At 51.7% G+C, this 13,639-nt stretch overlaps 1 protein-coding gene across 4 annotated transcripts in view; it reads left to right on the plus strand.

The window, feature by feature from the left end:
- The window catches only part of SRRM4 (serine/arginine repetitive matrix 4), a 474,160-nt gene extending 470,334 nt beyond the window's left edge, over positions 1-3,826 (plus strand). For all 4 annotated transcript variants that reach the window (XM_045042073.1, XM_045042072.1, XM_023241473.2 and 1 more), the window contains one exon: positions 1,431-3,826. In XM_045042073.1, the coding sequence (XP_044898008.1) occupies positions 1,431-1,752 (322 nt within the window). In that variant the 3' untranslated portion in view covers positions 1,753-3,826. The remainder of the gene's footprint in view (positions 1-1,430) is intronic.
- The last annotated feature ends 9,813 nt before the right edge of the window (positions 3,827-13,639 follow it).

Consider the following 13,639-nt stretch of genomic DNA (forward strand, 5'->3'; position numbering starts at 1 on the left):
GGTCTGTGGCGCGAGCTGGGGTAGCGTCGAGGCAATGCGGCCCAAAGCAGTGGGGCAGGGCCTTTGTCTGGGGGTGGAGCCGACCACTGGAGGCCCAGCACCCTCAGACCCACATGCCAGGCTTTAGTAGACTCTGATCATACCCTGCACCAACTGAGGAGAGGGCAAAAGGATCGTCTGGGTGCCAGAGGGACTTAAGAGGGGGAGAGCACTGAATCTGGAGTGCATTCTTGGCTGTGCCACTTTCCAGATGAACAGGAAAAGTCTCTTCACTTTCCAAACGCTGTGTTTTCACCCATGAAATATTGAAGGAAATAACTCCCAGGAGTATCATGAAAATGAAATGAAAGGGGGCAAAGAGATGTGAACACACTTTGTAAACTTAAATGCAGAACACTGAAACCCGAGGCATGCCATTGCTATTGATTGCATAGACAGACTAGGTGGATACGGTTTCTAACCAGTAAGCTCTTCACAGAGAAAAGCCATAGAAGAGAAGCCTGAGTTCTGAGTGGACCCAAATTCCTCAGGCCTTGAAACCGGGACAAGTGGCTGAGAGCTGCCCTAAAACTGGCTCCTGGCAATCGGTTGGGCTCCTCCTCCTGGCCCTCCAAGGGTCAGCTACTCCTTTCAGAGACCCACAGGATGGGGCTGCAGCGGGGTTCGGGTGCCTGGTTCCTCCTCCCCAGAGATGACCTGGAGGAGGAAAAAGAACCTGTGCCCCAAACAATAAAATGGGGGTAACGGCATCACCTTCTCAGATATCCCACAGATCACCGTGGTACACAGGGACTCCTACACCCTTGACCAAAGGTGACCAAAGGTGTCCTTGGGGTTGACTTGGAGGGAGACAAAGTGGCATTTCTAAAAGGCTCTCTCGTTTCCTTAGTTGGTCTCAAACAGTCCATCTTGATGAACCCAGTCAGTGTTTCCCAAACTTCAGTCACCCAGCAGCATCTTTTGATTCGTCTGTTTAGGAAGTGTACCACTGTTTACTTAATGTCTGGAAATAGATATGCCCTTTCTTAGAGGTCCATACATCTAATTCAAAAGGAATACACCACAGTATACTATAGTAAATGGAAAATCAGCCTCTCTTACCATAAATAGAAGGTTCTAGTAAAAGTAAAAATAGCAAAACAAAACTGCCATTAAAGTCTAGACGTAGATTCCTTCGCCAGCTGGAGGCTCTGAGCCCCCGGCTTGCTCTGTTAAAAAGTGAGGTTATCACTTCTCAAGACACCAGCGCTAGGGCTGAGACCTTGCCCTGGACGGTCTGAGGGCAGCTAGAGGGGCTTAAAAAGAATCTTTCCGCTAAGAGCCTGGGAAGTGGAAGGCCATGCCGCTCTCCCGGGGGACCAGGCTGGCGAGGTCCGGGTCGAGGCTGGGCGGAGTCTGGCCCTCGAGCAAGCTCCCTCTGGTCTCCGCAGTGCCCGGAAGCGCCCCATCCCCTACTACCGGCCCAGCCCGTCTTCATCCAGCAGCCTCAGCAGCACCTCCTCCTGGTACAGCGGCAGCAGCGGCCGCTCTGCCAGCCGCAGCTATTCCCGCAGCCGCAGCCGCAGCCGGAGCCGCAGCCGCAGCCGCAGCCGCAGCCGGAGCCGCAGCCGGAGCCGCAGCCGCAGCCGGAGCCGCACCCGGAGCAGGACCCGCACTAGCAGCAGCTCGGGCTCCCGCAGCCCCAGCCTGGGCTCCCGGAGCCGGAGCCGGAGCTACAGCTCAGCAGACAGCTACTCCAGCACGAGGCGCTAAACGAGGGCCCTCCTTTGAGCCGGCTGCCTGGGGGGTGGGGGGCCCTTTCCCTCTGCCGGCCTCCCCCGCTCCCTGCCCACCCTGCCTTCTCCTTGGTGACAGACATTGAGGGCTCCTGGACCCTGTCCTTCCTGCACTCCTGGGGGGTAGGAAACGAAAGTACAGGGGCTTCGGCCTCTATGTCAAGCTGCTAGGAGCCTCCACCAGCACCACCCTGGGGCTCAACACAGGCCTGGTCATATGGAGAGAACCATCCTCTGTTGGCACAAAAACCCTCCAGGTTTTGTAAGAAGCGATGGGTTCGTGACTCAACAGTTTGGGCCTGGCCAGGAAAAACAGAGTTTTGCTAACCCACTGCTCACAGGATGCATATGGGAGGCTAGGAGTCATTTGTCACACCTGCCCTCATTCTCCTCTCATCCCGTCGTGTGTGGACCCTCACGGGGTGGGAGGGGATGAGAGGAAACCAAGAGCAGTGAGGCCCAGGAGAGGGTGTCGCGCCTTTCACCTCCCCAAACAGGCCCAAGCAAAGGCCCGGAGGATGCTTGAGGGGGATAGAAGGGGACCTATCTGAGTGGGGAATGTGGATGTTTCAGTTGGTAAGAAGTGTCAGGAGGTAGGAGATGGGTTCTCTGCCTGTGAATATAGCAGCAAAGGGCAAGGGTCATTCTGCCGCTCCCAAGATCTCGGCACAGTCAGGAAGAGCAGTCCAGTAGATTCTAGCAACGGAGAGGCCACCACATGGCTTAGACAGCCTCTTGGCTGTTCACAGGGCCCCTGAACCTCACTGAGAAAAGACACAGTGGACAGTCAGGACAGCTTGGTGTGCAGCCCCACATCCCAAGTTTGCCTCAGCCCCCACTGGCTGGCACCAGCTTAATTCCACAGGACCATCTGCTGAACATTCCCCAGGGCCGTGGCCGGCTGCCAGTCCCCAGCGCCAGCCAGTCTGGCCTTACCCTCCAGTTGGAGTGCGCCTGCCCCCTCCCCACCTCCCAGACTGCCACACCCTGGATCCCACCCAATGTGGCTGAACCATCTAAACCCGCCCTCAGCCTAAGCTACCCCCTTTGCCTCTCAGGAATGTTGCTGGGATGGGGCATAGTAGCTCAGGTTTTGGGGAAAGACCCAAGTCCAGAGAGTCTGGGGGGACAGGGGCTTGGGAACTCCATGGCTTCCGAGGCTTCCTGTCAGCCAGAGCCCACCTTTATTTCTGCCCTCTCCCTGTCTTCCCCCTGCCCAGGGCTGGGCAGCATGGGTAAGCTGATCTCTGACACACAAACACCACCAGCTGCTTCACCCACAGAAGGCACTGAGAACAGGGGTGTGAGGGAGAAGGTCCTTAAAATAAACTCCTGGGCACCCCCCTCACCAGCTGACCGGCCTTCCGGAGCCCTGTGGGTGAATGTCAAGTTTGCGGTGGCAACAGCGGCAGGGCAGGGCATGGAGGGAGATAGTGAGGGGGGACAGTCCGCAGCTCTGGATACTGGGGGGCGAGCTATGGGGAAGCAGGGACCAAACACTCTTCTTCCTTCACACCCCAGGGACAGCATTTGGGAAAAAATCCCTTTTCTTGACATCAGTGACCCGTCTCCCCGACCCCTCGTCTTTCCCAGTCCATCAGCCCGTGGGGCCAGAAACTGCCCTGCAAACTCCCGCAAGTCCTTCTTCCACCAGGAGAGCAGCGAGAGGTGCCCCAGACAGCATGGGGTGACCTGGCCTTCCCCCGATGCCCTCTGGCCCGGCCCTGGGCCCCACCCGCCAAGACTGACAGATGCCAGTGCTGTCACCACAGAAGGCCGGATGGCAGGTGCCTGGGACAGGGGCAGGTGCCCTGGGAGGGCATGTACAGCAACTGTAAATAACCCTCTTCCCTGCCCGGGAAACCAGCCTGGGCTCCAGTCTCCCATCACGGAGACAAAGTCTTCTCCGAGCCGCAGAACCTCTGGAGCCACGGACCCTCCTTAGCAGGACAGCAGTGAGAGAGGCCTGGGAGCCTCCCGTCAGACTGCCTTCAGACAACTCTAGGGGACCATTTTGCCTGGGGCTCCTAGCAAACCTATTATTTATTTTATTTATTTATGTTTATTTATTTATTTATGTGATGATCTCTCTCTCTCTCTCTCTCTCTCTCTCTCTCTCTCTCCCTTGGTTGCCATTAGCAGTATTCAACTATTTATTTATTTATATGGAGAGGTGTGTGTGTGTGTGTGTGTGTGTGTGTGTGTTGGCAGGGGGCGGGGTGCTTCTGAATTATTTTTGTGCATCTCTTTTTTTTCCCTCGTGTCTTTGTGGATGAGATCTGAGAGGCCAGATGTAGCTAGGGATGTTGGCTTTGTTCCCGCAGGTGAGACCCACAGAGCTCTAAGTCCAAACAGCCTGGAATTGGCCTGGGGAAGGGGACACCTCAGACCTAAGGTTCGTTATGTCAGTGAGGTTCAGGTTTGCTCCCCAGCTCCCTGCCCACCAGCTACCTCACTGAGGTATCAGAAAAATGAAAACATCCACAAGGCTTGTGAGCTAAAGGCCTGAAATGATACACTGGAGTCACAGCTCACATGGGGGTTGGAGTCTAAAGTTAGCATAAGCTAAGGTAAAACTTGCAGCGTCAAAATCGTCGGTGTGAGTGCTTTAGGGAGGCACCTGCTGGGAGACGGATGTACTGTATGTCGCCCACTGATGAGGCTTCTTCGTCAGTACTGCAGGAGCCGTCTTGCGTTTGGGGGGCCCATGGTGGTTGAACTGTTTAGCACTGGGATCGAACTTTGAGTGGACAAGGAGAAAGCAGGGCAGGAATTGGGCTGAGGGAGTGGAGAGAAGATGCACATGGGGTCTCACCCTTACTCCAGCAGAGACAATAGTGGGCAGGATCACTCCCTAAGCATCTCTGAGCATCCTGGTGGGTTTCGTGTAAATTACACATCCTTCTGCTTCCATTGTAGCTAACTTCTCCCCATGCACTGAGGCTTTTCCAGGCTGCTCTCTTCCTTCTGCAGGAGGCCCACTGCTTCCTGGAGTGGTATCAACCTCCCTAGGAGAGATACACAGACCCAACGTAGAAGCCTTTTGCTGGGATCTCCTGCTTTCCATCAGGGAAGAGCACAAAGCTATTTCAGAAATTAGAGAACGGAAAAAAAAAAAAAAAAAAGACAAGATGAAAGGAGCAGCCGGAAGTTCCCCCAAGAAGGTCATTGAGGGTCACATCAAGCCAGGATCTAGAGGCCTTTCTTTACCAGTCCTGCCCCTCTGACTGGCAGTGTCTTCCTGCTGCCTGCCAGAGAGGCCCCGCCCCCACCCTCTTTCCAAAGTCATCATTCACTGTTTTGAAATTGCCAGATTCTCTGGTCTAGCTTTGAGTTTGGTGAGACTTTTGCAACATCCCTGGTCGTTTCCCTGGCAATGTGACTTTACCCCGCTCTATCCCAACCAAGAAGTACCTCCAGCCAGGGGAAAGTTGCAAGAAGGCTGCTTAAACGCCTCCAGGGGGAAAACCTCTGTCCCTCCCTCTTGCCCAATGTGCTTCTCTAATTACCTTTACATTTCCTTTCTTTTGCATCCGAAATTAAACAGCTTCTTGGGATGCTGGTGACCTTGCTTAACCAAAGGCCCCGGCCCCCCACACCTCCACATCCCTATTTCTCTGCCTATTTTGCCCACATTACCTTCTGCTTCCAGGGAATGAGACAAATCGGCTGAAATCTGCTGGTGGCGAGCATTCATTTAAAAATTTTTTTTTTTAACATTTATTTATTTTTGAGACAGAGCATGAACGGGGGAGGGGCAGAGAGAGAGGGAGACACAGAATCAGAAGCAGGCTCCAGGCTCTGAGCCATCAGCCCAGAGCCCGACGCGGGGCTCGAACTCACGGACCGCGAGATCGTGACCTGAGCTGAAGTCGGACGCTCAACCGACTTAGCCACCCAGGCGCCCCCGCGAGCATTTATTTTAAAAGCCAGCATTGGGGGGTGTGACTTGAGGCCCAGAAACATACAGCCCACCTGCAGCCTTTCTGGATGAATGAACCTGGACAGATCGCTTCATTCCTCTGGGCCAAAGATTCCCCCTTTTTAGGCGAGTTTTTGAGATACAATCCAGAATGTTGACCTGAGGGCTGGGAAATTGTCTAAAGACAGAGTGAGTTCACCAGGACTGAGAAGCAAAAAGGAGAACACCCTCAAACATTTTCAGGAGGTTCTCAATCATTAGAATAAAACGTATGTGAATTCCTTCAATTAAAAGCTAACTCACTCAAAGCCCCCTCGAGGTCTGACCGCACGCGTTCTTGTCTCTTCCTTTCTTTGTGAAGGAAAGTCAGTCTTTCAGAAAAACAAAATTGAGATGTTTGAAAGACACAAGGGTCTCAGTCTCAGAGAGCCCCCATCATTTCATTAGCTCAGAACCGTCCTCTTTCCCAAAGGCTTTCCTTGGAGAGAGCCAACATTTGGATACTCCTAAAGGTTCCAAAGCCCTTTTTTTTTTTTTAAGTCTCACTCCCATCATGTCTCCTGCTATATTCTTTTCCATGAATATTCACAATCATCTCACAAGCATCTGTCTTGCCTTGCTTGGCTCTCCAGCTAAACCGAAAAGTTTGATTAAAAAACAAACCAGGATTCCTCAAAATGTTCCCTCCTCCATCAGCCAGCTGCATCCAGTTGAGGAACTTCTGCTTAGATACAGTGTCATCAAGCAATGCTTTCCTGAAACCTCTTCCTTGTCATCTCTGCACGCATGAGCCAGTGGTACTGAGACTTGGCATCTCCTCTCTGTCTGTGGCTATTGTTTTGTTTTTTTTATATTTATTGAGGGTTTTGGGTTTTGGGTTTTGCATTGTAAATACCATGATGGGGGCCCCCTCATCAGATCATGGCTTATTTAATAATTTATTCCCTATTTATTAAATGGTATTGAGAGAGGAGAGGGACTCCTCTTCCCCTAAATTGCTATTGGAAATCGGTCCATCAATCAGTCTGGGTGTGGCTGTCTGCAGCAGGGGCATTATCCCCCAGGTAATGAGTGCTAGAATCACCCAGCAAATTGGAATTGGCAGAAACGGAGTCTTCAGTCATACAAATTAAACTCAAATGGAACTAAAACACTGGTTATCTCCGGGAAAACCTCATTTTGATGGAAATTAATTGAGGAATAAAATGCCTGTGCACGAACCAACTTCTATTAAAAAGTCACAACTCCTTGAAAAGAGAGAGAGAGAGAGAGAGAGAGAGACAAAATTGTAATTCCTTTTCTCTGGCCAAGAAAAGATATGCCTCATCTTCTAATGAGTTGAGCCAAAGAGACTGGAACAGGATTCCTTTGTGATTCTCTGGCCCGTGTGTGTCTGTCTGGATGAAACGGAGTGGGTCTCAGGCCTCAGTGTTACCATCTGCAAAATGGGATTTGGCCGAAGTGTTCTTGGCAGGGTGGAGGGAAGGGGTTCTAACTCTGATGTCATGAGCTCCAAACTGTCAGATGTATGGTCCATATGTCTTCTGCCGACTATAGGTTGAAGGATGTCTCCCAAGGAAGGAAATAAAACACCAAGCATGGACTTCATTTGCAGGGTAAGGTTGTAGTAGCTGAGTCCCACAGTCAAAAATGGGAGGCCTTCTAGTGCTGCCACCTTATATAACTCTTATATCCTGGGTTAAAGAAGCCCTCTCTCTTAGCTTGAACTTCTCTCCAAGCCCAGACATCCAGAGATCTCAAAGGAGAGACCAAGAAGGCTTCAGCGTTCGCTGGATTTAATCACTGTTTACGTGTCAGGACATATTTTGTATGGTTGTTCTAACAAGCCAGTGACCTAGGTCATGTTGCCATTTTCCAGATGAGAAAACTGAGGCCTGGGAAGGGGGAGCTGGCATGCCTAAACTCCCTGGAGCTCAGATCCACCTGGCTCCGTGTCCCACTCTCTCAGTAGCTCTTTCTTGCCAGGTGCATGTTTGAGAACTCTCTGCAGGGTCTTTTCTCTCCCAAGTCTTGGCTGCTCGCTCAAGCAGCCATTGGCCAAGGACCTAGCAGGATCCACTATATCAGCCCAGTAGGCTTGGTGCACCCCAAGGCCACCTCTCCACACCGGGGGCTGGAATTCTCATCCGGAAGACCCCAAACAAGGGGACCCGGTACCAGCCTGGCTCGGCCTGAGAAGCCAGCCTCTGCCTGGGACATCCACATCAGAGGGAGGAAGCTCCTGTGTCCTCCAGCATCCTGGGACCCTGCCCTCCACCTAGTGATACCGTGGCCATGGCTTGTTTGATTTCTGGTGTCCACAGCTAAGCATAACCTTTCCGGGGTTTCTGATTTTTCAGCCTGTACGAAACATGTCTCTGTTATAATAAAAGGTTCCATGGTATGGTGTTCTCATATGTGGCCCAGCATCCTCTGTCTATGGGGGGTGCCCAGAAGCAGAGAGGGAGGTAGGGTGGCAGGGAGACAGGGACAGAGAACGTCTAAGCAGTACCTGATGCATGTACACATTGTCACGTTGCTCAACACATTTCTTTAATCTTCAAAACAAACCTGTAGGCACTGTGTTGCCCTAAGCATTTTACATGCAGTATCTTAGTCATCGCAACCCTATGAGGTAGGCATTAGAGTCTCCTTCCTACAAAGAAGGAGACTGAGGCCCCAGAAAAGCAAAGTCACTTGCCCAAGGCCACGGATTCAATGATAGGACCCAGGCAGGCCGACCCCAGATCCCAGACTGTTCACTGCTCTGCCCCACAAGACTTCAGTTCATGCAAAGGGTCATCAGTTCTCTTCAGTAGAAGAATTTTTCTCCCATGCATTAATGGTCAGGAGGAAGTTCAGTGCAGGGCACAGATTTGGGGCCCCAAAGATCTGGATTCTAATATAGACCCTGCCGTTACTAGCTGTGTGGCACTGAACAAGGACGACACCCTGTTGGGACTTGGTTTGCTCATCTATGAAATGGAAACGACAGTAGCTCCCTCCCTGGGCTGCTGTGGGAATTAAATGGATGGCGGCTCTAAAAAATCATGTGTGTGGGAAATGCTCAGTGAATGTTAGTGAGCGTGACTACCATTCCCTAAACCGAGACTGAGCCGTGGGAGTGGGGCTCGTGGCGACAGCCATAAGTGGCCAACTGGGAACAGTGGGGTTCCTGCAAGGCCCTGTGGAGGCCTCCAGAAATGTTCTCGGTGTCCGACTTTGGAGCTTCCTGCCGTAGAGAACAGAGGCTGAAAACACCCATGAGGACAGGCAGGTGAGAGAAGGCAGCAGGGTTAGGACTGTGGGGACCCGGGGAATCCAGGACACCATTGCCAGATCGCTAGCTCAGCTCAGGATTGCCAGATCTCCCCATTTCTCAACAGAATGTGAATTTTTATTTTTCATTATTTTTTAAAATTTTTAGTGTTTATTTATTTTTGAGAGAGAGAGAGGGAAAGAGAGAACGAGTGGGGGCAGGGCAGAGAGAGAGGGAGACACAGAATCCAAAGCAAGCTCCAGGCTCCAAGCTGACAACGCAGAGCCCGACGTGGGGCTCGAACTCACAAACCCTGAGATCATGACCTGAGCCGAAGTCGGACGCTTGACTGAGCCACCCAGGTAACCCGAGAATGTGAATTTTTAGACAAAATTTCCTGATTTTCAAAACGTGCGTTAACTCAATCTTTTTTCAAACATTATGCAAAGGCAAAAAAAAAAAAAAAGTTATGCAAACACACATACGGATAATGTGTATCATCCCAGGGGCCAGACAGGTCCCCCGTCCTCAGGAATACAGCCCCTTGTCTACAGCAGAATGTCTCCACCCGACTAGGGTATCAGCTGGGGGAGAAAGAGCAAACAAAATAGGTTACCTACTGTCACCTCCCCTTGTAGCTTGCCCCTCTAGAAATCTCCCTTGAAGATCAACTGGTGGGATTAACCTCGCTGGGGTACATCCATTGCTCTCTGTCACAGCCGCCATGACACCACCACACACACGTGGATTTCTCTCTTCCCAAACAGGCTGTCGCAAGGCAGCAACCAGAGTCCCCTTATGAGGCTTCACTGATAAATCATAGTGGTCATAATAATAATAGTTACCTTTTATGGATCGATGATCATGCACGCACCGAACCTCATCAGGCATTACCTTCCTTAATTGTCCTAACAACCCTGTTTAGCCCCATTTGACAGATAAGAAAGTTGAGAGTCACAGAGGGAGTGCCACGGAGCCGGTGGGTATTTGAACCTCGGTCTGTGGGCCCCAGGACCGTTTCTGCTGCACCTCTTTACCCCTGAAGGCAGGAGCCCCATAACTCAGAGCTAGCCCTCCGTAAGGGCCCCTGATGACTTTTTCTGGAAAATGTGTCTGCCGGGAAGCCGTCCCTGTGATGCCAGTCATCCCTCAATGACTCACCGAAGAGGCCTTCACCTTTCTGTGTCCTGCTCTGGCCCCTGGTTGCAGGAATCAGGTGTTCTTCTGGCTAGGCTATTGGTCTGAAGAGGCACCCCTCCCCCTCCCAGCCTCCACCGTCCTGGCTGCTAGAGAGGGAGAGCGGCTTCTGGAGATGGCTCTCTTTCAGGCCAGATTAGCAGCTGCCCAGGGGTGCAGCTGAGGTAGCATGCAGCCAGCACCCTTAGCGTCTGCAGTCCCAGGGACACACACAGCCCCTCCTCATGGTGAAGGCCGTGAGACAGACAGGGGTTCTGGAGGACATCAGAAGATCCAACTTCCCAAGAGGCAGGGGCCAAGGAGTCTTGTGACCTAAGCAAATCAAGCCCCTCTCTGAGTGCTATAGTTATTTCACCTGAAGAAATTGGGTCAGGCCAGTGGTTCTTAATGCTGGCTACACATCAGAATGAGCTGTGAACTTTACAAAGCCACCCACACTTGAGTCCCACCCACCCCCAATAAGAAGAATCGCTTGGGGCGCCTGGGTGGCTCAGTCTGTTAAGCATCCGGCTTCGGCTCAGGTCATGATCTCACAGTTCCTGGGTTCGAGCCCCACGTCAGGTTCTGTGCTGACAGCTCAGAGCCTGGAGCCTGCTTTGGATTCTGTGTCTCCCTCTCTGCCCTTCCTCCACTCACACTCTGTCTCTCTCGCTGTCAAAAATAAACATTTAAAAAAAAAAGAATTGCTGAGGGTAGGTGCCAGGCAGTGGTGTTTTTTAAAATGTTTAGGGGCACCTGGGTGGCTCAGTCGGTTAAGCGGCCGACTTTGGCTCAGGTCATGATCTCGCGGTCCGTGAGTTCGAGCCCCGCGCCAGGCTCTGTGCTGACAGCTCAGAGCCTGGAGCCTGTTTCGGATTCTGTGTCTCCCTCTCTCTGACCCTCCCCTGTTCATGCTCTGTCTCTCCCTGTCTCAAAAATAAATAAATAAAACGTTAAAAAAATAAAATATTTATTTTGAGAGAAAGAGAGAGAAGGGAGAGAATCTTAAGCAGTCTCTGTGCTGTCAGCACAGAGCCCTACGTGGAGGCTCGAACCCACAAACCGTGAGATCAGAACCTAAGCCAAAATCGAGAGTCAGATGCTTACCCGACTGAGCCGCCCAGGCGTCCCAAGGTAGCAGTGTTTTTAAAGGCTTCCTAGGTCATGCAGATATGAAACCAGGACTAGGAACCGCTGAATTACATGACATCTTAAATGTCACCTTAAATTCTCAGGTGTGGTATCAGAGGTGTGGCGTGTTACCAGCCGCCACAAAGGTACTGATAACGCCAGCAACAACGCCACCCAACACTTACCTAAGACCCACTGTGTGCCGGGCATGATTCCAAGCACTTCACATATATCAACATAAACTACGTTATTTCATCCTCACAGGGTCCTTAGGAGGCAGGTACTATTTTGATGCTGATTTTACAGACCGGTTGCCCCACTACCATAGCTAGTCAGGGGGGCACCGCTGGACCCCAGGATGTGGGTAAGTTCAAAGGGACTCCCCAAGCAGCCCAGGAGGTTCAAGGAAGGCATCGCAGGAAAACTGACTGATGGCCCGGGAAATGAGCACAGTGGGTCAGGCCAGGAAAGGGGAGGAGGACAGGGGATCCCAGGCAGGAGCAAGTGCGTGCGTACAGGGACAGAGCGATGACTTCCACCTGCCGAAAGTAGGCTCTTGGTCCCCCGCCTACCCTGGGCACTCCTTCCACAGTTCTATGTAACTGGTTTACTTGTTCACTTCTTCATTGCCCATCTCCAAGAGGACAGAAGCCTTGTCTGCTGCCTCATTCATCTCCCCACTCCCTGCCCCCCACTTCCCGCCCCCCCCCCGTCCCTGTGTGCCCAGCAGGGGCGGCTGTCAAATGATTAAATCTGCTGGGTTACCAGCTCTGCTTCCTTCCCCCAGTCCCATGCATTTTTGAGCTGGTTGATTTTTACTTTAGATCGAGGTTGGGGAGTATGGTTAGGAGACTCTGGCAAAGCAGTGATATGTCCCACACAGGGACCCTAAGGATCTCTCACGCACACATTCTTCCAACGAGGGGCTGTGTCCCTCCCTACAAGTGAGAGAAGACAGCGTGGGGATGAGGCAGACACACGTGAGCACCTACTATTCACCCAGCACTGACTGAGTGTAGTCCCTAGGATAAGAGGATGGTGTGATCTTTAGAAGGCAGTGTCTGAGAGCAAGCACTTGGGAGTCAGAAGACCTGGGTTTGAACCTGACTGCTGCTTCCTAGCTGTGTGTCTGTGTGTAAGTGGCTTAACCTCTCTGAGCCTCAGGCTCCTCATCTTTCCAGTGGGGATACTAAAAGAATCAATCTCATAAGGGTCTCATGAAGATTAGCCAAGGTGGTAAACTGTAAAGCAGAGGTGATACACTTTGCCCAGCACCTGAGTTAGTATCATTGTTGCTGATACCAAAAAAGTGGGGGGTGGGGGGCAGGTAGGCTCAGTTGCCCAGGTGAGTTCATAAGTTTCTGGAAGGGTTTCAGGTCACCTTGGCAAAAGTCCAACAGCCTCTCCTCTCACCTTTCATCACCTCGAATACCAAATTCTCAAGAGAGGCACTCCCAGCCGCCGCCCTCCATGAGCATCTTCTCTCAGAAGAATCTAGAGTCTCCTAAGTAAGAACTTGGCGATCTCCCCGGGTATATCTCCACCCTGATATTTGATCATCTTCAATCGGAGTAATTATTATTTTTTTTTTAATTTTTTTTCAACGTTTATTTATTTTTGGGACAGAGAGAGACAGAGCATGAACGGGGGGAGGGGCAGAGAGAGAGGGAGACACGGAATCGGAAACAGGCTCCAGGCTCTGAGCCATCAGCCCAGAGCCTGACGCGGGGCTCGAACTCACGGACCGCGAGATCGTGACCTGGCTGAAGTCGGACGCTTAACCGACTGCGCCACCCAGGCGCCCCGGAGTAATTATTTTTTTAATGCTTATTTATTTGGGGGGAGGGTACAGAAGATCCAAAGCAAGCTCTGTGCTGACAGCAGCAACCCAATGTGGGGCTGGAACTCGTGAACCGTGAGATCGTGACCTGAGCTGAAGTCGGATGCTCAACCAACAGAGCCACCCAGGCGCCCCTCAACCAGATTAATTCTAACATCAGTCTACTAGAGGAAAGACACGGGGCACCGTTCAGGCGTTTCCTCCCACAGCCACAGGGTTTCCACTGCCTCTGAATCCTGGCTCTAACGCATGCTATATCATGGTCCACCAGTGATGAGATGACTCACAGCAGTTTTTCTTTGGGTCTTTTTTTGACTCATTGCCAGTGAAACGAGTCAAATGCTTTCTCAAGGTGTAACACTGGGTCCCTTTGACAATCTGCTCTCAAATCTAAACCCCAAATAAACAACACCAATCACATCGAATATGTTCATGTTGCCAAATGGAAAGGGGTTGGAACAGGTACACACACGCGCACACACAGTTTGTTTTTTTTTCCTTCACTTTGAAGCCCATGTCTAGCTTAAGGCTCCATG

The sequence above is a fragment of the Felis catus genome, chromosome D3, assembly GCF_018350175.1.
Source record: "Felis catus isolate Fca126 chromosome D3, F.catus_Fca126_mat1.0, whole genome shotgun sequence".
Taxonomy (NCBI): domain Eukaryota; kingdom Metazoa; phylum Chordata; class Mammalia; order Carnivora; family Felidae; genus Felis; species Felis catus.